This window comes from Corvus moneduloides, chromosome 17 (genome assembly GCF_009650955.1).
Source record: "Corvus moneduloides isolate bCorMon1 chromosome 17, bCorMon1.pri, whole genome shotgun sequence".
Lineage (NCBI taxonomy): Eukaryota > Metazoa > Chordata > Aves > Passeriformes > Corvidae > Corvus > Corvus moneduloides.
This window is the reverse complement of record NC_045492.1, coordinates 6835034-6859308: the sequence shown is the minus strand read 5'-3', so window position 1 is coordinate 6859308 and position 24275 is coordinate 6835034. Positions and strand designations below refer to the sequence as shown.

The 24275-nt window shown below is 51.6% G+C and overlaps 1 protein-coding gene across 5 annotated transcripts; it reads right to left on the bottom strand.

Annotated features, from left to right (window-relative positions):
• Positions 1 to 18614: 18614 nt before the first annotated feature.
• SLC35C2 (solute carrier family 35 member C2) lies at positions 18615 to 24254 on the bottom strand. 5 transcript variants are annotated; one of them, XM_032126680.1, is made up of 9 exons: positions 23965 to 24254; positions 23738 to 23888; positions 21989 to 22052; positions 21695 to 21767; positions 21370 to 21538; positions 20995 to 21078; positions 20490 to 20665; positions 19659 to 19788; positions 18615 to 19514 (listed from the first exon to the last, which is right to left on the bottom strand). In XM_032126680.1, exons 1-9 carry the CDS (start codon positions 24079 to 24081, stop codon positions 19399 to 19401), a joined length of 1080 nt encoding a protein of 359 aa, XP_031982571.1. In that variant the 5' UTR covers positions 24082 to 24254; the 3' UTR covers positions 18615 to 19398. The 5 variants fall into 5 exon arrangements, with proteins under 5 accessions (XP_031982571.1, XP_031982573.1, XP_031982572.1 ...); XM_032126682.1 differs by having other exon boundaries at positions 20601 to 20665; XM_032126681.1 differs by lacking the exon at positions 20995 to 21078.
• Between the last annotated feature and the right edge of the window lie 21 nt (positions 24255 to 24275).

The window sequence follows — 24275 nt, the reverse complement described above, 5'->3', positions numbered from 1 at the left end:
AGTAGTGGGGTACCATGAAAGACAGGGCTTGGTGGTTCTGAGTGCTCAGCTCTGTTACCTCTTCTAACTCCTCATGGTTCTTTGTCCTGTGTCTGTGGTGAAGATGGAAAGAGAAAAGAGCAGGAAACACATGCAAAGGGAGTAGAGCCATGCTGGAATGTCCAGCCCAGACTGAGAGCAGAACCCTGCTCTCCAAGGATACAGTCGGGGGATTCCCTCTCCACAGCCAGATCCCTAGCTCAATCTCCCCAGAGAAGGTGTTGAGGATCCCCAAAGTCGAGGTGTGGGAGCAGCTGTGTTACAGCGTCAGCAACACTCAGCAGCACTGTCCCCAGGGACACGACCAAAATGCCCAGAGCTGCCTTGGCTCCTGCAGCATACTTGGAAAGCTTGTTTACTTGGTCCTGATGCAGTTACCACGTTAACTGAAAACAGAGAGCAGCTTCTGGCAAGGCATGGGCTGTAGAGAGCTGGAATGAAAAGCATTTAAAATGTTTCGCTTCACCAGCCTGGCTGCCCCTGTGCCCACCAGCTTTGGTCTGCTCCTGCAGCAAGTGCTCCATCACCTCTGAAACAAACTGCATCCATCAGGGAGAAACACTCCCATCTCAGGCTTGGAAACGCATCCTGGCACAACTCCCCAGGAGCCAGCACCCCTCTCCATCTGCCAGGGACTGAGCAAGCTGCAGGCACTGGAGTGATTGCTGCTTTCCCTGTGCCGTGCAGGCAGTGGCACGGCTGCAGCCCAGCTCAGCCTCCCCAGCACAGCCAGTCCAAGCCCCACACGTCTGCAAGAGGGTCTGACTACAGGGTAGTGGACACCCACTTAGCTCAGCCCTGCTCAGAAGTTCAGGGGATAGCTCTGGGAGACACAGGGGACATGACAATGTCCTGGCTCAGTCTCAGTGGCTCTGCAGACACAAAGCTTGGCAACACCACAGGGGAGGTGTTCATTCTGAGCTCTATCCAGGCTGGTGGGCAGCTCTCCCTTCACCTCCACGTGCTGCCAGTGGCACATTGCAAATGGCTGTAGGGAGGACAAAGAGCATCAACGCTGACACAGACCATGTGTGCCAGGAGATCCCTGCCCCTGTGTTCAGTGCCCTGGCAGACCTCAGCAAGGCTGGGGGGAGGACTCAGAGAGGACTGCCCCTCACAGCAGTTGAGTGAAATGGTGGCTTTAGAGTCTCAAGGATCTTGTGCATCCTCTTGTCGCTGCACACCAACTCTCCCATCCTCAGTGCTCTGGACTCAGACCCAGACCCAGATCCAGACCCAGACTAAGCTTTGTGTCTCCAGCCTTTTGCAACAAAGCTCAAGCTGCCCGAGCCGACTCAAACCTCAGGACTCCCTGTCAGCTCCCACCTGCGTGACTGAGGTGAGAGAAGGGGCTGCAGATGCTGCAGGGGCTGCACCAACCTGGACTGGAGGAGGCAGCCTGAGACCCTGCAAGGAGATCAGCTGCACCTCCTGCCTTGGCTGCACCTCCCGTGATGGCGATGGCTGCCGGCACCTGCAGGGAGTGTGGATCACTCCTCAGAAGAGCAGCCAGATGGGAAAGGTCTGTGTGAGTCTGATAACGGTGCCTGCTTGGCTCCCCTCCCTGGCAGGCCTGCACGGGGCACACAAGTGCCTGTGTCTGGCACTCCAGGAAAGGAGGGGCCACGTGCCCCAAGACCAGGCTGGCATCTCTGCCCTTGAGAGCCCCCAGCACAGCTCCTCCCGCTGGAACATCCCCAGGGAGTTCAGAGCAAATGCTCACCCCCACGGTGAAGGGTAGGTGGGAAGTGCATCCCCTCAGTGTGCTCAGATGCTTGGCAGGCTCTGAGCCAGGCTCCTCGTGCCTGCAGCAAGCACAGAGCTGGGGGCTGGGGCTCAGAGTGCAAAGCCAGCACCTCTTCCCTAACAGGGCTCAGGGAATTTGTCCCTGTCCCAAGATTCACTGAAGGGCACACCCTTGCTGGCTCTGGACCGCCCAGGGCAGGGCAGGAGCCAAAGGCCAGGCAGGTGCTTTCCTGCACTTGGATGCCAACAGAGAAGCTGTGGATGTGAGGGGTAAAGCCAGGTAAGAGAAAAGAACAAGGCAGTGCTTGCGGCAGGAGTGCTGAAATCCACTATTGAACTACGCTCTAAACTTATTTTTAAAATTCTCTTTCCTCTGCAGATGGTGCAAACAAAGTGCCAAGTAATCTGCCCCCACTTTTCTGCACAGCAAACAAGAAGCCATCACTGCAGCAAAACAGGTGGAAGTGGGCACCTTCAGCAGCAGGCACCAGCCCCAATTCATTCAGTCTCCACCGAAGACATCTCATCAAGCAAAGCAGCTCTACCCTACTTCACCCGTGGAACCAGCACAGCACCAGAGCAAGGCTGGGGTGCCAAGCAGACTGGGGAAAGTAGGCGAGGATGGAGGATGTTTCCTGTGTGCAGAAGGGAGAGAAAGGCTTGGGAAGTCTCCTGATTCTCGGGGACCATGGAAACCACTGGCAACAGGACAAACAGCAGGGTCACTTCTAGTTCAGCAAAAGTTCACGCATGCTTCTGCATCACAGCTTGCTGCCTCAGTGCTGGCAATTCTTGGAATTTAGGTGGAGGATGAATGTGATGGCAATGATAAAACCTGGGCTTTTCAACCCATTTTCACACTCAGGGCCTGTGAGATGGGCTTGACTTGTTAGGTAGGTGAAGAGACCACAATGATGGTACCAGGGAAGGAGGCAGAAATCAAGGCAGAGAGTGATGGCTGTGATCAGTCACATGACAATCAAAACAGAACTTGGCTTTTGCTCCTGCAAATCTCTCTGCACCCTCGTTTGTTATCAGCAAATCCAGAATCAGCCTCCATCCCCTGCAGGTAGGGAAGGAGGTGAGAGGGATCAGCAAAGCATTGCAAAATTGGTTCTATTTTTGCATGCACAGAAGGAACAAAGAACTGCCCATCACCTCTGTTTCCCCCTGACAGCAGGACTAGCACTGCCTGGGCCAGCAGTGCCCAAACCCTTGGGTTGTACTGTCCTTGGCTGCAGAGGCAATACAGGCCTTTCCTTGGGCATCCTGGCACTGTAGGGCCATGAATATCCCAGGGACATTCTGGAACCACTGGCTCCTTCCTGCTGGAACCTCCCACGTCTTCCTGGCTTTTTCTGGGCAACAAGGCTGCAGCTCCTGGTCTGACTCCACAGCCATGGCTGCACTCAGCTCCTGCTCTGCAGCACCTTGGAGGGCAAGAACAGCAGTCCCCTTCCCCGAGGATGGGTGCAGGGGTTACTTCTGCACCAGCCAGAGAGGCTGATGTTCCTGCCCAGGGCTGATGCCTCGGTGCTGCAGAAGCCCTGTGCTGACATCCAGACCCCAGAAGAGCTGTGAAGAGCAGCTCCCCACAGACACTGCACCCCATGGGCCCCACTCTTCCCCAGTTCTTCATGGCCTGGGGTTGTACAGATCCCAGCAGCCCATCCTGCCCTGGCTGCTCGTCAGGAACAAAGCCCTCTCCCGAGCGGGCTGGGCTGCCTTGCCTGTGACTAAATATTCAGAGGCACTGTGCACTAGCCCTTTGATCAGCAATTTATCTCTCCATGCCACAAGTTTCCTGGAGCCTGGCGTTTCCGGCCCGTGCTCAGCCTAGGTCCCAGGAGCCTCGGAGACAGGTGTGAGGAATTAGCTACAGGGCCTAATGCTCTGACAGGAACCAGCACCAAAAGCAGGGGACAGAGTGTAATGTTTATTACATTTGAAGCAAAGCAAACATGTGGCCTACTTATGTATCTAGAAAGAATTAATTGGGGAGCTCCACAAAGCAGCAGATTATAAATTAGAATAATTTTCACCAACTTCAGCCCATTCATCTTGTTTCACACCAGGCCTGTCAGCTCAGCCTGATGCGGCCGAGTGCAGCCCCAGGCCCAGCTGCTGTCTGCTGGCACGGGAGGACTGTCAGCAGCCAGCCCCATGGGCACAGCCTGCCAAAACCCGTGGGAAGCGTGTGGGCTTGAGCCAAGGCACACACCTTGACTGGAAACAAGCTCAGAGCCTTAAGAATAGCTCCAGGGGTGCTGAGTGCCACCAGCTGCCATCTGCAGGGGTATCCAGAGTGCTCTGCTCCAGGGAGTGGCCCAGGGACAGCAGAGGTGCTGGGCACCCACCTTTTGCTCCTCCATCCCCCTTCACTTGCTGGCAGCCTGCAGAGTGGTGAGGGCCTGGCAGGGCTGTGCACACATCTCCTTACACATCCCACCCTGGTTAGAATTCCAGATTATGAGTCAGGCTTTCCTGATGTGACATAAGGGACAACCTCAGGCCAAGGTCAGGTGGAGAGCCCTTTGCACAGCTTAGAGGTCACTCCCAAGGACATCGCCCATGATGTGCAGGTGCCTACCAGAGCTGCTGGGAATGTAATGCTCTGCATGCCCAAGGCACTGGGGGCCTTGGACTGACACTTTGAGGAGGGGTAACAACCCCTTTGCAGACAGATTCCTGTGCAAGGAGCAGCAGGAATCACAAACTGGCAAAGCAGCTCATGTCTGAGGTCCTCCAGCTCCCCCAAAACCAGGCCCCAGGAAGGGTCCCAAGGGGCCATGTCAAAAAATGACACTGAGGCATTTCAGGGATTCTGTCCTGGAGGAAAAAAATCACCCAGACTGTATCTCAGATGGCAAAATCTCACTGGCACCTCTGAAAGCAGTGGATGAGAATAACACTGATTTGGCCTATCCTTACAGATTCCATGGGGACAGCATGCAAAATACCATATGGATGCTGGGATCATTTTGCTCCAAAAGGTCACCTGCTGCCTTGCTGGAAGAAGTGTTAAAAGAGCCAGTGGAAATGACTGGGCAATGCCTGTAAAGCAGGATCCACCCCTGGAGATGCAGTTCAGGTCAGACCACTGCCACCATGATCTCAACTCTCCAGCCCTTCACAGTGATCAGGGGTGGACAAAACCAGAGGTGGGATCAGAGCCTCAGCACCCACCAGTGCAAATGAGAGCATTCCCAGGAAGGTGTCTGCAGGGCTCCAAGGCACAGACAGTCAAAATGTTTTCCAGAGGGAGCAGCAATATCTGTCCCAAGAGTTCTCCTAGCCTGTGTTGTGTCTCCAGGGGGGCCAGGAATAACTGCCTTGAGCATGCAGGTGTAATGCTCCTCCTAACACTCTTCCAGACTCCAACAATTTTCAATTCAAAGAGACATGTGCCAATTTGTACTTGGTCTTTTCCACAAAACTATCCAGAAGCAGGAGCTAGCATGCTGGCAAGGGCGTCAGAGATGTTTGTAACAGTCTTGTCTCAGTTGACAGGACTTGAAAAGCTTCATCCCATGGCAGGGACTCTCATCAATCTGTTTTTAGCAGCTGAAACAACCTGCACTGCCACGGGAGTTGTCAGGCTCAGGAAGCCCACCAGAGTCCACTCTGGCAAGTGGGTGTGATCAGGGTGGGCAGAGCCCTGCAGGCACCCCAGCCCAGAGGCTGCATGACCCCCACACCAGGTCCTGTCCAGCTGCCGTGTCCCTCCTGGCTCTGGCTGTGTGGAGAAGCCCAGGGCTTCCAGACAGGTTCCAGGTGAGCAGCACCTACCCCTTCACTGCTGCTCTGTCTCCTGCAATGCTCACTCCACACCCGGCCAGCTGATAATTTGTGTTAGAGTTTGTTCAAATGTCATTATTAATTAGAATAGAAACACTATTAGCAATGTTAATGTATTCCAAACCGTTCTGCACGTTGGCACCATGTGAAAGCAGCACTGGGGCTGAGACCAAGGCAGCAAAGCCAGGCCTGGGCATGGGCTGAGCCAAGCAGTGAACCAGCATTGTCCCTCCCTCAGCACTGCTCTCCCTGGTATGGCTGTCAGGAAAAGTTGGACTGAGACAGATTTGTGTCTGTGTGTGTTTGGGAATCATGACCACAGAAAGGACCCAGCATGGGAAGTCTAGGACAAGAGAGGGAAACAGAGAAAGGAGCTGAGGCAGGGGCATGGGGTAGCAACAAAAACAAGTGTAAAGTGGATGAATTATTTACTGCAATAAACAATTGTGAAGTCACTTACTCTGGCTCTGTGCATCCTAAATGGGGGCTGCAGCGTTTCTCACATCTCCCTAGTGTGCTGAGTGATTTTTTTGCAATTGGATGCACGAGGCTGGGGTAATCTTATAAGAGACTCCAGAAGATCAGTTTAGTATTGATCATGTGCTGAATTCAAAGGCTTTCCACATCCATCTGCTGCTGCTCCTCAGGTGACAGCCCAGCAGAGATCTGGGTGCTCACTGGGCCCCCGCACCCCAGAGCAGCCTCATTTGGCTGCAGCCTGTGGCTGGGCTGATGCCCAGCAGCACGTGGGGCCAGGGCATCACACCAGAGCTCAGTTCAGGAGCTAGCAGAGTCACAGGGCAGCTCCCACCGAGCCTTTTGATGAAGTCCCTCAGAGGATCAGTCTGCTGGTCTGCGGAGCCAGCTGGTTGTGGATTGCAGTGGATCATAGCTCAAGCCCAAAGGGCCCCATCACAGGGTGACTTCCAGGCCAGCAAGAGCCTGGAAGAACATCAATCCTGTGCAGACAAGGTGACAAGAACAGGGACACAGAGAGGCAGAGCACAGGGAGGAGTACACATGGAGTAGGACCTCTGCCCATGTCTCCGGTGTGTGCTTTGGATCTGCAGGTCTTTCAGGAACATGACTACAAAGGGTGAGCTCAGACTTCAGAGACAATGGCCTGGCAGCAGGACAGTTGCTGTGACACACCCAGAAATGTGACAGGAAGAGGGAATTCAAGCATTATGGCACTCTTGGATATATTGCATCATGATGAGGTTTTAGTTTTTCTTTTACTAATATACAGATTGCAACTCGTTATGGAGCCATGAAAGCTGTGAGCCATGTTTTCCAAATTACAACCTGCTTTACAATGCTAAAACATCAAGTGCTTTTTGCAAAACAAGAAGAGTTAAATATAGGAGAAATCTACTCATTTACTGAAATAGGAGATATGCAGGGCATGAAAACAATGACTCCTCCAGGTCCATATTTACTCAAAAAAGACCTGTATTCAAATAACTCTTACAGTAAGTCACTGGTGTACTCACAGAGGTTAAGTGGCTGAAAGTAAGGATACAACATAAAGAAGCCCTCTTTATCAGCAGAGAGAGCACATCAGGTGCTTCTTCAAAATTCCCAGGCAAAAATAAGAGTCCAAAAATCCATTTTGCAAAGCTGTCAGCTGGAGTGAAGTGGGGCTGAGCCGTTGTCAGCTATGGGCAGCTCTGCAAAGTGCTGAGACGCAACACTCATCACAGGGCAGGGCCCAGACAGGACCCCAGTGCACTGTACCTGATAAGTGCTTACATGCAGATCTTAATTCCAGACACTGATAAGGCATCCAATTCTTCTGCTGCTGTTGTTGTTGCTGCTGTTGCTTTGTTTTCAATAGCTGCAGTTAAACATTTAACCTTTACATTGATGGGATGACCTAAACATGTTTCTCCAGGCTGGTCGGCAGCAAGGCTGCCTCACAGTGAGCAGAAGGATGCCTCTTCCTTTCAGCCTGGCAAATCAATGTGCTGGGTGGCTGGCAGACTTACAGGTGTCCCCTGCTCTGAACACATAGAAGGGCCTCAAAGGTAAGGTACAAGCATTTCTCCAGACTGCCAGGTCTAACAAAGAGATGGGCACGAACCTCCGTCTTCTTGGCAAGCAGAAGAATAGCAGCTCATAATTTGGAGGCTGGCTCTGGCTGGTGCTGTCCCGTGCCTGTGGCTCTGCCAGCAGCTGAGGCACCTATTCATCATCCTGGCATTTTGGATGGCACAGAAAGAGTTACAGGAAGGAGCAGCAGAGGAACTGTGAGTTAATATGGTCCCATGATTTTTACTACTCTCAGAATATTAAATTGATAGCCTGGTACCAAAGGCCAGAAGTGTCACCTCTCAACAAGATGAAATCTATGTAGCCTGTGGACAGGGGAAAGCCACAAGATTTATAAAGGCATCCATAAAATTAACATTTGAATGAGCATGTGGGAAAAGAGACCATGAGCTGCAGCAGCAGGTTTGCAAGTACCTGCCACCTCTGCTTTCAGAGCCCAGCAGGCGCTGTTGACTGGGTGCACCCTCCTGCACCACTGCCTGACCAAGTGGGGCCTCAGAGGTGCTCCTTTGCCAGAAGGAGATTGCCAGGAAGCTTTTGGGATTTGAGATGGGCATTTTGGTAGTGCCATGGGGAATAAGTGGCAAGGGCAGGAACCAGCCACATCCCACACCTCCTTGGGGGACCCCTCCTTGGTGCTCACAGTGGCTCAGACCCTCTCTTCACCCTCAGCTTCCTGCATGGCTCAGTGTGTGCTGTGGGGACAAGCACCCTGTCAAGGCTCCATCCCACTGTCCAGGTGCCCAAGGGCTGTCCCTCAGCACAGCAGAGACACTGGACACTCAGCACCCCAGCAGCTGTCAGGGTACACAGCTGCTCACACAGGGATCCATTCAATGTTCTGCTACACTGCCTGTAGAGCCAGGGGCTGGGCACCTCTGGGCCTCCACCCTTCCTCTGCACAGCAAGGAAAATACTCCAGTCCTACCCAGAACTATGGCCATGGAGATGTTGGAGCACCTCTGCTCTGGAGACAGGCTGAGACAGCTGGGGTTGTCCAGCCTGGGCAAGGGAAGTTTCTGGGGAGGCCTTAGAGCCCCTTCCAGTGCCTAAAGGGGCTCTAAGAGAGATGGAAAAGAACTTTGTACAAGGGTATGAAGTGACAGAATAAAGGGGAATGGCTTCCCAGTGACAGACAGCAGGGTTAGATAGGATATTAGGAGGAAATTTTTCCCTGTGAGGGTGGTAAGGCCCTGGAACAGGCTGCCCAGAGAAGCTGTGACCACCCCATCCCTGGGAGTGTTCAAAGCCTGGTTGGACAGGGCTTGGAGCAACCTGGTCTAGTGGAAGGTGTCCATGCCCATGACAGGGTGTTGGAACAAAATTGTCCTTAAGATCCTTTCCAACCCAAGCCATTTTAGGATTCTATGGCTCCACAGACCTGCTGTCATCCCATAGCAGAGTGCTTGGGGCCACACACTCACCCAGACCAGCTGATGCTGCGTTGCACAGCTCAGGTTTCTACCGGTGGGTGCCGTGGTGCGTGTCACAAGGGTGTGAGTGCTCAGCCACGTGTGCCAGCTGCGGGTGCACACACCTGGCGCAATCGGAGCCATTACCACGCTGCCAGCGGCGTGACTGCCGTGCAATTAAAGGAATGAAATGTTTATACAGGAATAAATCTGTGTTAATGAGCTGGATCCTGCGCCTGGCGTGACAGGCTCTGAAACGCAGCAAGGAACGTGGGAGAAGGGAGAAGGTTCAAATGTGCGCTGCTCCCAGCCAGCAGCCAGGCCCGGGGAGGGAAGTGGGGAGGGAAAGGGAAGCAAAGCAGGGCAGGTGGCTGATGGAGCACAGGAGTCACTGGTTCTTTGATTTCCCTTTCTGATTCCCTGATAAGGAGTCAGCAAGAGAGACCAATCCCATGTCAGGCTGGCTCAGGCTCAGGAGGTATTTGAGCTGTTTCCTTCCCTGGGAAGGGAGTTGCACCTGGCTCAAAGGTTTAGGAAGAACAGAAGCAATTTGGATGGTGGGGACATGCTGCTTTGGGCCCTTCCACCTGGATGGCCTGTTCAAAACCTTTCCTGCTCAGTCCTTTCCTGAAGGTAGCAGCAGAAGCTATGCAGGAGGAAATCCCTGTGCAGGTCATCCTTGCTCTCCTCCATTCCTCAGAAACACTGCACTAATCCCGGTCGCCTGCCTACACGGGAAGCCACGGAGACACAGAATCCAATTAGCTTGAAATCCTGCTCTGGCTCCCGCACAGCATCTCCCTCTCACAGAGCCGTGGAGCTGCAGAGATAAACAGTGCATTAGGATTCCAGTGGGGTCTGGCAGGAAGGATGGCTTTGGAAGTGCAGCACCAGCCCGGAGAATGAGTGAGACACCCAAGTACCTTTCCCAAACACCTCCTTCCACCTCTGCCTCACACCAGCTCTTCATCCTCACTCAGCCTGCAGCACCATTCCTTCAGCTGAGCCTGGCTGAGCAAGGTGGGAGCTGAGGGCTGAGGTCAGAGCTGGCTGGTCCCCAGGCTGCTGTACCCACCCCAGGGACTTCATCTTTGCTGTGGGAGGAATAAGTGGCCTCCAGAGCCTCCTGGGGGTAGCCAAGATGGCATCAGGGCCAGTGCCAGGGCCCATCTCCTTACCAGGGTATCTCTGTGCCCAGAAATCCCTTGAGAACCAGCATGACAGATCACCCTTAGCTCCCTTGTCCCTCCCCCAGCAGGGAATGGCCCTGCATGGCTGGCTCTCCAGAATGATCCAGGGGACAAAGCAGGTCCAGTCCCACAGAGACAGTGGGAAAAGGGACTGAAACAGGCAATCCTCCCCTGGGGAAGCCAAGCACAGCCTTTAGCCAGGGCCAAGACGAATGCAGGGGGTACCTGTTGCTGATTCTGTGGCAGACCCTGGCTGGTCCTGTGGCAAGGAACCTTCTGGGCCTGATGCTTCCACTGCCAAGCCTGCTGTACTCACATTCCTGCTTGCACCCACTGTAAATTACCTGCTTTGCATTTTGCAGCAGCAACTTAACAGTATTAATTCATTGTGTTCTGTCTTTAACAAACACCATTATCATATCACCAGCCAGGATTATGCAAATACTGCAAAAGGAATTATTTCTCTCCCCAAAGTCACCTTGATTTATCAGTTTTAACCTAAAATGAAATAATAAGTTGCTTTGGATAAACTGTTAAACACATGACCAGACATGACCAGGAGTCTGTGATGGCCCCATAGGGCACCTGTGCCCAGCTGGTGACCCTTCACATCGACAGATGACACAGGGGCAGCTCTCTACTGGTCCCCACTGAGTGCAGGTGCACGTGGACCACGAGCTGGGGAAACAACCCCCTTGCAAAACACACCTGGGATAACTCCATGGGTCCATTCCCCAGGCACAGGGCCCTGGGGAGGACAGAGGCTGTGATAAAGTATAGAATCATAGAATCACTAAGGTTGGAAATAACCTCCAAGATCATCAAGTCCAACCTTTGACTAAAACCCACCATATCAACTAAACCATGTCCTAAGTGCCACATTGATTCACTTCTTGAATGCTTCCAGGGATGGTGACTCCATGACTTCCCTGGGCAGCCCATTCCAGTGCATGTGGGGCTGGGAACAAGGAAATTTTCCGAAGTTGCATTAAGGATTGCCCTGTGGCTGCCACTGGTCTGCCCCATCCCTGCCCCTCCTTTCCAGGCCACCGCTGCAGGTTGAGCCCATGTCACACATAACAAACCAGTGTGTTCTCCCACACAGCTGTGGATGCTGCTAGGGATCAACAAACAAACCTGCATCCCACTCCAGAAATGAGCTCTGTAACAGAGCCCTCAAACAGCTTAATGCCTTTGGCCATAATTCCCTTTGCTGCAGAAATAAAGGCTCCCCATCCCTCTCATGCTGCTAGACCTGACCAGAGCTGTCCCTCAGCATACGAGGAGGCACTTGTATGATTAAAGGTAACCTTTGTTCCATTATTTGTCAGCAATTTGAGCCAGTCCTTCAGCAGAGGGCAAGAACAGCACCCTAGCAAGAAGAGAGGACTTCTCTTTCTTGGAGCAGACAGCGAGACTGCAACCTGAGTACAGCCTTTTCTTCCAAGAGGAGCCAGGCCCTTGGTTAGTGCTTTGCCCTGACAGCCAGCATTACTTTAGGTGTTCCAGCTCAGTGCAGAGGGGCTATTCTGAGAGAGAGATTCGCTTCAGATTCCATTAACTAAGGACTGTAGCTCCGTAAGAGTATAAAAAAATTTCCCAATTAGTTCTAAATAATTTTTACTTTCAAACTCAATGTGTTCTGGCAGACAAAGAATCAAGGGCACCAACTGTGTGTTGGAGCAGCGTGATTGCAGGTTGGTGAATGGAAAAGCCATAGACAGGTGGATACTCAGCAGCTCTTGTGCCTATGGCTCACATTTAATTCTAACAGAGGATGGGAAATTCCTCAAAAAACCATACTGTGATGGAGACAAGGAAATTAGGCACCAGCAACCTGTGGTAAAATACAGCTCAGTAAAAGATAACTATCTCCAAACACTGGGAAAAACACCTTTAAAGGAGTCCTTGCACTGTGGCTGGACATGATTGCTGGCACAGCTGGGCTGTGGCTTGCAGTTTGCACCATGAGAAAGGGTTTGATCAGCTTTCAGCCTCACCCATTATGGGCCAGAGAAGCAGTGAGCCTCCGAGGTTTTGTGGGGACAGAGCTGGGGACAGCCTGGCTGGTGCTTGTGGTGTGCAGAGACTGTGAGGAGGAACTGAAAGAGCCACCTTGGCCATCCCAGAACAGAACCTGAGTGTTGGTGGGAGAGATGCCTCCACCTGGCATAGCACAGACCAGGGCTCAGGCTGCCCATAGTCTTACAATCACACTCATTCCTGCTCTGATGTGTGCAACGTGGTCCCTCCTTGATCTCTTATAGCTCCCTCATCTTCTCTGCCTCTCATCCATCCTGGCCCCAGCTCCTCATCACCAGCTCTTATTTCCAGCAGCACCTGATGTTTTCTGATCATTTTACACCTTCGCTCACGCTGTCCTAAAACAGGCTCTGCCAGGCCACCACTGCCTTTGCAAGGTTGGAGGGAAGCTTGGAAAGAGGGACTACATCCTCCTGGCCTTGAGAATCCAAAGGATGAATCTTCCCAGATGTAGCCATTCCTGCCCACCTTGCAGCTGGGACAGCCCCTCTCCACAGACACAGACCCACTCAGAGCAGCCCCCGCTCTGCTGAGGATGGGGACAAGGCAGGCCAGAAGCTGGGAAGGTGGGTGCAAAGCTGGAGCACAGGAGGGATGCAATGGCAGAGACCAAAACAGAGAAGGCAATTCAATTTTCAGAGGCTGTCCCACCAATTCAGCTCAGAGAGATGATAAGAAACCCATTTCCAGTGATAGGCACCCTAATCCCCAGCCATCCTGCATTTCCATTTTTGAGAGGCGCTGTTTCCAACAGGGAGGCATTTTCCCATCTAGGTTTGCTAGAAGGGACAGCAATGGATTAAATACCAATTTTTCCAGCACTGTTTAACTCCTTCTGTGCCTTCTCCTGCCACTTATGCAAGTGCTGGATTGCAGGGCAGTGGAATGACTGCTGTGCTGTACCCTGGAGCAGGAGCACAGAGCTGGAGGCCTCTCCCAGGTTCTTCCCAGTGGCCTGCAGTATGAAGAGACAGGGAAGAGGAGAAGAACATGACATGCATCAGCAGTGCAGGCAGAGCAGCTTAGATCAGGAATTTATTATTGCTTAAGGCAGGAGTCAGACTCAACTGCAGCACAAGTCATGCAGCTAAGTTTACAACCAGTGTCAAAACCATTAGGCAGGTCTAAAGTGCTGCAAGACTGATTTAAAACCACATTTGGAGGAAAATAGGCACCTAGAGAAAAAAGGAAGCAAACTACGCAGTGATGGCCATGCCTCTCACATGCCCCCGATCTTCACAGTTTAAGCATTGTGGTCCAGGTGAAGCCTCCAGGTTACTGGACAGTAGAAAGGCAACAGCAGCACAGATGCTGACTTCCACATCAAGCAGGACTTCTTCTGTCACTGGGAAGCCACTAAGCCACAGCATTCCTTGGATGCCAGCACAGCCTTTCCCCATACGCCTGTAGCCAGACCCATATGCATTTGTATCAGCCATCCCAGTCCTCTTCCTTGTTCCACTGCCCTCACCCTGAGTTAAGTGTCTCCATTTATCCCCATTTCCTGAGCTCAGGGCTCCTACCCACTACCTGAACCAGTCCTTCAGGGAGCTGATGGGCCCGAGACTCTCAGTCCTGCGTCTACAGCACATCTTTTTACCTTGGCATCCCACACAGCAGCTCCCTCCCAGACATGATAAAACTCCCACCACAGGGTAGGAATAAAGCCTGAATGTTCTGACTTAGCTTCTCCAAACCCCTCCTTTGACCCCAGCTGTGAACTGAATGGTTTTTCTGGGAAGGGGAGCACCAGACAGGTGTTGCCTCACAAGCTGATGAGGCTCCTGGTGCTGAGCTTGCAGGAGGGAGCACTGACTGTAGTCAGAGCTCTCCCACCATTCCACATGGTTCCAGCACCAACCACAATGTCCATTCATCAGCCACTAAACAAATGGAAATTTAAGGGCTCATGGCTCTGTAACACAGAAAACAATTCCCTGGGCATTTTTATGGCGCTGTAATTTATTGGATCAGAAATGATGAATGGCAGCAGGAGGGGGCAGGGCCCAGCACAGAGGGGAGTGCTGATGCAGTGGAAACCAAAGAGAGATGTGCAGCTGAGGGCAGGGAATGGGAAAGCCCCCAGGATTGCTGCTGCATGGGGCTGGGGGAATGCCACCATCGACAAAGACTAATTCCCTCCCACACTTTGCAACCCCACCATTCAGAGCAGGATTTGTAGTAGAGGCTTCTGTAAGAAACATGCACGTGAGGAAGAACAGAGTTGAGCTCTGTGCTCCTGAGAGGCACAGCCTCAGGCCTCCCAGGCAGCCCTTGCTGGCAGCTTTGCAGAGTCAAGGCACAAGGAAGAAACGTGAAAAAAAGCTTCATCCCTGGGGAAAGAGGAGCACCTGGTGGAAAAACAGAGCGTAAACGTGAGCACTACAGCTCCTCCCCCATGTAATCTCCCAGCTCTGGAGTCTGAGCTGCATTCAGCAGTAATTGAAACCAGGCTCTTTAACACAGGTGCCAATTACTGCCTATTAATGCGAGGAGCACTGATAGATACAGCAATTACCTAGCTCTGCAAGGCTGGAGAGCACAAAAGAAGATGAAAGGGCTACTTATGCCACTGTAGGTCTTGTAGGACAGCTCTCTGCCCCAGCAAATCTCTAGCAGTGTTAGCCTGGGCAGGTTCTTGCCCTCTAGATGCATCACCTGAGTGAACAACGTGCTCTTGCCTCAAAGAAGGGAACGATATCCTGGGGTGCCTTAGGTAAAGAACTGCCAGCAGGTCAAGGGAGGTGATTCCTGCCTTTATGCAGCACTGGTGAGGCCACACTGCTGTGCCCAGAGCTGGGCTCAGCACTATAAGACACATGGACATGCTAGAGACCAGCAAAGGGCCATGAAGATTATGAAGGGCCTGGGAGCCCCTCACATGTGGGGAAAGGCTGATAGAACTGGGACTGCTCAGCCTGGAGAAGACTCAGGGGGAAACTTGTCAATGTAGATAAATACCTGATGGGAGGGTGGAAAGAGAATGAAGCCAGGCTCCTTTCAGTGGTGCCCAGAGACACGCAATGGGCACAAACTGAAACACAGGAGGTTCTCTCTGAACACCAGGAACCACATTTCCCCCCGAGGGTGACTGAGCCCTGGCACAGGGTGCTCAGAAAGGTGTGGAGTCTCCATCCTTGCAGATATTCAAAGCCATCTGGACACATTCCTGGGCAGCAGCTCTAGGTGGCCCTGGTTGAGCAGGGGCTTGGGCAAGATGACCTCCAATATCCCTTCCAACCTCAATCATTCTGTGACGGTGATCTCCAGCCATTCAGAGTCTTTGTTTTCTGCCATTTCCCCACTTCACTTGCCCAGCTGCTTTGCCTCCTCCTCTCTGCTCAAAGCCTCCCCCATTCTTTGCCTTCCTGGGGGCGATGTGGCAGTGAGGAAGGGGACTGATGCAGGCATACTGTGGCAATGATGGCAAGAGGACAACGGTAAGTGCAATTCCCAGAAAAATCCTGCAGACATCCAAGGCTGTGAACATCAAAATATGCATACTGCAACAATGAAAAAAGCCAGGAGAGCCTCAGTGCAGCAGCAGGGGTATCAGAGTCAGAGGCAATTATTTGCCACTGCAGAGACTGCAGATGAATGTGAGCCCTTTAAAGCCCCAGGCTGGCAGTAACCAGCATTCCTCCCATTTACACCCTGAGCTCCCCCTTCCCCACCTCACAAGGCACCAACCCCAAGCCATGTAATTAATACTACAGAGATGTTCAGCTGATATGAGAAACGAAGCACATCTTGAGGCAGCCCTACTGCTGTCAGCAGGCCCCATGTTGCTGCTCTGCCTTGCTACTCCTGTGTGTTTTGGAGACAGGCTTGCTTCCCCACAGTAAGCCCACTGCTGTTACATACCTTGTTTGCTGGGCAGAGCACCAGAGGAGTGCAGAGGGGTCTGCAGGGACACTTTCTCCTTGCCCTCAGGATGTTTACAGTATTGAAATTTTAGCAGGAAGCCAAGCATCTGTTCTTCAAATAAAGAGGTCTCCCAGGGGGATGTGTGGGGAGGCAGAATCATCACACATGTAAACACCTGGTCTTACAGGCGAGAACAGAGTTTGCGGAAGGAGCGCAGCACCTCTGAGACTCGTTCAGCTTTGCTTCCGCTGCTTAATTAGTTCAAACACCATCAATATTCAGCGACAGCCCTCCCTTGCCAGGGTGGCTGTGTCGGGGTGGGGCTGGCGCGGACAGAGCAGCACAGACACACCCCTGAGCCCTCCCCAGCAAAGGAGCTCGTCTGCCTGTGCTGCTGCAGCACACACGTCCCCAGCACTGCACTGCTCCAGAGCCCTTCCAGGACATTCAGCCCTCACACACTTCCTTTGAGGAAGGGGGCAGAACCAAACTGTGCCACACAACGTTTGTCTGTACTGAAAGCTACTTTCCCTGTCCCCTAAAGCAGCCCCTGGCTTGGGGCTTGTTAGAAAATGGTCTGCACAAGCAGTGAGCTGCACCACTCCTCTCAGCCAGCCACAGGAACCACACTGTGGCACCAAGAGACCTCTTAAAGGCAGGAGATAAGGCCTTGTGCCTGCACACACGGCTGGGTGTTCCCAGGGTTTCCCATCCCGAGCCCACTGCATCAATCCAAGCCTCAAACAGCTTCAGCAACACCAAGAGGCCTTCACTACCATCCTGTCCATACTTCCATCCTCCCCCTCCTCAGTAGACTCCAGTCTTACTTCTTCATGCCTACAGTTTGTACTTCAACACTACCACTACAAGATTGTGCATTCTCATTTATTTTGTGCCAGTGCTGCACCACTCCTGTCTCCCTCTTCCAAGTCCTCCATCTTTGCACCTTTTTCCATTTCCAGCATTTTCAATGCACAGTAGGATTTTTTCCTTATATGAAAGAGGGTGGGCAAAGGTTCTTTCTCCTTTCATTAAATATTAGTGCCCATTCAAGCAAGATGGACAGTGTTCTACATATGAGCTGTGCTACTGCTTTAATACTCTGCTGCACTGCCCTGCACCAGCATAGTCCCACCCCTCCCCTCCCAAGCTTTCCCACAACTCTGCCCTGCTCCAAGAGCTCCAAGACAGAGCTGGAGTTCTAGGGCATCACCTCTGTCTTAAAAAGGAAACAAGGCTGGAAGCAACAGACTACATGGCTCTACAGGTCACAAGCACAATCACATTTCATCTTCAAGCACCGTATCTGGTGTAAATTCTGGCCTGAGAATGAAGTTCCCTTTACCTTGGATTTACAGGGACCTGAAATCTCAGTCTGGGAGTCACATAGCAGAAGGATGCCTGAGGTTCAGTTATAGAAGAGTGGAAAGTGAAATGAAAGAGCAGCTGTGATACTGTTGAACACAGATCACGTGCAGAAAGCACCACTGCCCCACATCAAGTACAGAGTATTTGGGGCTTGGAGCTCACAGCTATTGGCAGGGTAAACACGGTGAATCCTGCCAGAAGGATCACAAGTCCCAGCTATTGGAAAATCCAGCTAGGGACAGATCAAGTCATTCTCAGCTCCAGGCATTCTACTTGACGCACAAAATCCCTTGCTCTGCCAGCCTGGTGTGGACGTGCTGGTTCAGTAGCTTTACATGAGGAAGCTGCACCACCTGCTGTCTGGTCTGAAGCCAGTTACCAGAACATGATCAAAGATGATCACTAATAACAAAAGTTTTCTTCAGAACCAGTTTTTTACAGGACGTGCTCTTGATTAAAGTCATCAAGAAAGACTTCATATCTGAAAACGATGAAGCAAGATCAACAGACGGACTGTTTAGTCAAAATGGTTCAAGCTCTCAAACAGAATATGAGAAGTTCACTTTAATAGCCAGCTCCTGTCAGGATAAAGATTGTACTGTTATCCCTTTGGGAAACTCTGTCAAGTTTTTTCCACTCCAAAAACTACAAAAGCTAGCACTGAACCAAACTTTGAAAGATGTGGAAATTCTGCCATGCAAAAAACCAGCCCCCTGCCCAACACCACTTGAGGCTTAGCAGGAACGAAAATGACATCTTGAACCCTGCTATTCCCCCTTCCTGGACTGCAGCACTACCTGATCCAATCAAATGGGGCAAAGAGATAAGATTCTTACAAAAAGCCACAATACTAAAAGTCTTCTTAGGATATAGTGCATGAAGACAGACCAGACAGTAAGTTCTCTTGGCTGGCATAAATATGAGAGGCTGCAGGAACATCTCCCTAATTCTAGAGATCAGTGATAGCTGGGCTAGTGTTTTGTGTGCCAGGCCTTATGGGCATGCAGTAGCAAGGTCAGTGCAGGACTCAAAGGAAAGGAGTTGAGAAGACAAATGACCTCTGCTTGATGAAGCATAGGTACAGAATGTACAGACGAAAGCAAATCAGAAAAACACTTTATTTAAAAAGCAAAAAATCCCCCCCTCAAAACCCCACATACTTTCTGATAAGCTTATTGCTCGTTAGATCTCCTGTGACACTGCTCATTCTCCTCTTGGCCTATAGCACCAGAAGTACTCTTGCATCCCTGTCTTCCCTCCGACCAACATCATCTGGAAATGTTCATCATGTTCAATTGGTCCCAAATATCAACATTTAATTCTGTCCTTACTATGCACACAGAACATGGAGGTCACCAGGCACAAAGGCTCCTTCTCACTGGGACAACTCTATGGATTTATACAGTCATGTGATCCCACCAGGATGGAAGTTCCTAATTTGCAGAAACATTAAAAAAAAAAAAAAAGAGAAGGTGTATCTACCTTCTCCTTTGCAGTCAAAACCTAAACAGCAGTAAAATCATCCCTGAACCACTCAGCCTGCAGTCCAGACATGTCCATGTTCATTCTACAGCTCATGGTCTACACTCTCAGTAAACAGCCTTCAGGATCCCCTAATAGACTTTTTACAGCTTTTCCCTGTCTCATCACGCCATTCTACATCCACTGAACCAGGGCTTGTCTTCCAAGTTCCTGTGAAAGGGATATTGCCTGTTTCTTGTGCAGCATCTACAGATCCACACTGTAGCAAAACAGCAGAATTCTCTCACCAGGCCCTGGCTCTGCTCTGCGTGGTCAAAGAATCTTTTGGACCTTCCTCCTGGATAGCTGTCAGGCAGGTTTGGCAAGAACAGAGCAGGTGGCTTTGTGCTTCATGTTCACAGTCAGTGCTGTTGTGGGGTTTCAACAACCTCTTCCTCAGCATGTTCAGGGTGGCGCAGCAGCAGCTCCAGGTCAGGGTCAGAGCTGGCCTCTTTGCGTGGCTCCAGTGCTTTGTCACCTGCATGCAGACAGCCTGTTTAGTGACAATCTTGCTGGCGTTCACACCAAACCTGGCGCTGTCAAAGAGCTGGAACCAGACACAGCTCCTAGTGAAGCAATGAGAAAGCCTACAAAGAAAGAGAAAGTGATTTAAAACAATCACCTTTGGAATTCATGGCTTTGAGAACAACGTGAAGGGAGATTCCCGACAGGCAGACAGCAAAGCCCAGCCAGTTCAAGAGACTGAGGTGGTCTCCCAGTAAATGTGTGGCAAGGAATAAAATGCAGATTTCCTGTGGAAACAAAAAACCATGACAAGTGGCAGGGCAAGACCTGAGCAGATATGCATGAGACATTTTACAGCTGAAGCCTAGATCAAGATGTCAGGCTGCTAAATTTCTATCAGCATATTCTTTCATGCGCACAGAGTTCTAAAAACAGTTTCTAGAAACAAACAACCTGTCAAACTGGGATGTGGGATTTTAAGTCATCTGACTGCATAGCTCAGTTACAGAGGAATCTTGCAACTTCTGGATCAGAGCAATTTCACATATCACAGTTCAGCTCAAAAGTATGTGTGCTGGACCCCTCTGAGGAGGGGAGGATGTGCCAAACTAGGTTACAGAGATAGCTCACACCAGTGGTTTGGTCACATGCAGGTCTGATGCAAGAGCTTGCCCTTCTTAGCCCTCCTTTCTTCCACACCATCTGCTACTCATGAGGGCCATGTGTTTTAGTCTATCCCACATTCCAACAAACTTTGATCATTAATGGTATTTTTTATAGTACAGCCACTAGTCTCTGGCCCTTTGCTGTCAGGGACCAAGAGACTTCACTGCAGAGACTGCAAGGCAAAGCATCAAGCTCCTGTGCAAGGAGAACAAAAATAACAAGCAATGATTCCTAAGGATCTAAGGAAGCTCCCACCACATAAAGCCCAATAGGGATGACTCAGTACTTGCCTTCTAGTATTAGCACAGGAACCATGCCTTACCTTAAAAATGCCAGCAATGGAAAGGGTGAGGCTAGATGTTCTGGAAACCAAGAGGAACTCAGAAAAGCCTAGACCAAAGGCAAGAATTCCACCCAAGAACAGCTTCCCTACCAGAGAGAACAGCATTCCTGCTTCATGGAAACGGAAGAGCTTCTCTGATATGGACAAAGGCAGGCCTAGGAACAAGACAATGAGTAGCAGAATACCATTCCCACCTCCCAGGATTCCTCTCAATAAGATTGAGGGGGTAGGCTGCTCACATTCCAGTATCATGAGGATGTGGAGCCAGTTCTTCACAGCCCTTACTTCCACAAGTGTGGCAGGCAACTACTTCTATGCACTCTTTAAAGTCCTGCCAGCATAAGATAAACCCAGGTCTCTAACTACTTTGCAGAGTTCATAGCTGTTCACTTATCTGAGTGAATTATCTCAAACAACAAACTGCTACACAATCTCCCAACCACTCCATAAAGCTACCCCTGCTTTCTCTAATTAACTCACGCACCCTCAAACACCACAAAGAGTGGGAAGAGCCCCAGGAACATGAGCGGCTGCAGGTGAAACATGATATCAATGGGATTCTGGAGCCCTGAAAGAGGAGAATCAGTAACAGACCAGGTAGCAACAAGCCAGGGAATAACACAGCTCCCAGAGCCTTTATTAGCACCATTCTTGGACATACACCTTATTTGTGATGCCCACACCTGTGCTGCTGCAGACACCAAGCCACCTTCATTACCCATCAACAGATATCCCGTGCCCAAGGTTTCAAACACCTTCCCTTACATGAGATGTTTTGTTTCTGCAGCAAGGGCTATCACCTCTCCTTATTCCCCTCCCTGTTACCAGCACCACCACCCCCTCCTAACACCCTGCATACCCAGTTCAGCCTTCTGCATCAGTATCTGCGTGAGAGTCCAGCGAATGCCTCCCAGGAAAGAGGCACAGAGCACCAGCACAAACCCCTGTGCGTTGAACTGTGTGGACTTGTAGGTGAACATGAAGAGTCCCCCAGCGATGAGCAGAACCACCAGCAGCAACGTCACTCTCTGCAGGAGAGCAAACACGACAGACACAGGCACCTCCTTCCTTTCAGATTCACCCACATAATTGCATCATTCCTCTACTTACACGTTTCTTGTGCATGCACTGCCTATTTTCCTGGGTCTGACCTCCCTCCCTAAAGCATTGTGTGGGACCCTTACCATTTCCTCCAGCTTGAAGAGCAGTGAAAAAAGCAGGATGAAGAGAATGGCAGAGGATTTGGTCATCGTGTAGCTGTAAGGACCAAAATACACTGTCAGACTCCTTCAGTGTAGCTCTTCCCATCAAAGTATTATTAGGAATCAGATCACCCATTTCTACATTGCTATGAGCAAACTATCACAGACCCTGCATGCTGACTCCATCCATCAAACACCTATTCAAGAAACAGACCCTGGCAAAGCACTCTCCAAACCCCACCAGAGGCTCCCAGGGAACGTGGTGTTTGTACTCACAGGGAGACAGTGACGTACAGGAAGCTCCAGTTACTCAGCCCAATATCCAAGGAAGTTGACAGAGCTAAAGAATCAATGAAAAAGTCCTGAAGTTAACTGTCTTCCATGACATTAAACAAGCCCACCACAAAACCCTGCTTCATGGCCATGAACATAGAGAGCAGAGCAGAACCAGGGGGAAAAAAAAAGCTTTCCTCAAGTTAACTCTTTAGAATCAACATAACTCATACTCTTAGCTCTTTATGTTTCTGTCCTGTTCCCTGTGAGTCAAGTTTGGCTCAGCATTGCTCTCACTCAACATGCATTACAAAAAAGCCAGAAATAACTCTTGCCCTCCTGGTGACTGAAAGTGATTGCAGTTTTGCATAAAATCTTTCTTGAATGTATCAGAGCATGGTAAGTCCGAGGGCCACTGCAAGAAACCTGAAGAAGCAACAATTATCTGCACACAGCCCTAATCCTGATGCAGCTTTCGGTACAGTCTGTTCTCCCTTCTAGATAAGTTTCCTACCACAGGAAACAGTGTTACTGATCCAAGGGCAGGCTATGCTGAAAGGTGAAATTACCGCAGATGTGGAGGAAGCATTTTTCAAGAAACCATGGGGCATGTTGTATGAGGTATTGCAAACCTTGCCAGAGATCATAGACCAGATGCTGTTCTGTGGGAGCCAATACAACACACAGCCAAAGAACTGCAAAAGTAGTTACAGTTCCATGCTCCAAGTAGGAGCTTCACTTCTTGGCCTCAGGTACAGTTCTGTGTGCCATGAATGAGGAATTCTCTACCAGGCTCCAACCTGAGAAAGATGCTGAGTTAACATAAACGTAAGCATGGCTTGATACCAGTGTTAGAAAGAAAATGCTACTTGCAGAGACAACTTATCACGGTACTGAAGAAGGTTCTCATTGTTTGTTCTCATGTGCCAGTGGCTCCTTCAGAAAGACACATTCTGTGTGGCCTCCCCCTATTCTCACACATCTTTGTAATGAGCAATGAAGGTAGTAGGTCTCAGGCTGAATCTTTAAGTTGCATCTACACCTGCCCTGCACCTGGTAGGGAAACACAGGGGCAGGAGTGAGAGCTGCATCCCACGGCTCACCCCGTCCCAGGGAACTGGCTCTGAGCACCTCAGGCAGACAAATGGCTCTGGAAGCGGCCAGAGTGCCATGGGCACCATCCGAGCAACCTCACAGAATCATAGAACATGCTGTGTTGGAATGGACCCATCAGGATCATTGGGTCCAACTCCTGGCCCTGCACAGGACACCTCAAGAATCCCACACTGTGCCTGAGAGCATTGTCCAAATACTTCTTGAACTCAGTCAGCCTTAGTGCTGTGACCACTGCCCTGGGGAGCCTGTTCCAGTGCTCAACTACCTTCTGGGTGAAAACCTTTTCCTAACATCCAACCTAAACCTCTCCTCTGATTCAGCTTCGTATGTTTACTTGGGTCCTTTCACTGGTCACGAGAGTGAAGAGATCAGTGCCTGCCCCTCTGCTTCCCCTCATAAGGATGCTGAAGACCACAAAGAGGTCTCCCGTCAGTCTCCACTTCTCCATACTGAACACACCAAGCGACCTTAGCCGCTCCTCATAAGGCTTCCCCTCCACTCTCATCACCATCCTCGTGGCTCTCCTCTGGATGCTCTCCAACAGCTTAATGTCCTTCTTATATCGTTGTGCCCCAAGTTTATGGCCCGCTCCCGCTTCGCCGCCCCGGCCCCGTCTCCTCCCGGTCCCGGCCGTACCTGCGGGGGCGGCCCGGCGGAGGCAGTCGGCCCAGGACAGCGCTGCCCGCGGCCGCCCGGAGCGGCAGCGCGCCAGGGCGCGGGCGAGCGCCGCGAGAGCGAAGATGAGCAGCAGGTGCAGCAGCGTAACCAGCAGCGGGAACGGGAAGCTCTGCGGGACCGACAGCCGCTGTCACCGCCGCCGCCCTCCCGCCGCCGCCACCCCGCACCGCCCCGCCACCCCGCACCTTCATGAGCCACTTGTTGTAGAAGGTGATGCCGATGGAGAAGCCGTAGTAGAGCAGCACCAGCGGCGCCGCCAGCGCCGCCCGCCCCAGGGCCGCGCCGCCCGCCCCCGCCGCCATGCGCCCGGCACCGCGCCGGGGAGGGAGGAGCAGGAGGGACCGAGGATGGGGGCACGGGGAGATGCCGGTGAGGGGGCCGCGGCGGCGGGGCACGACACAGCAGGGCAGGGCGGGGGGGCCGCGATGCTGAGCGGGCCGTGGCGGCGGGGGAAGCGGGGCCGCCGATGACGTCGCCCGGCGGGGCGGGGGAACGA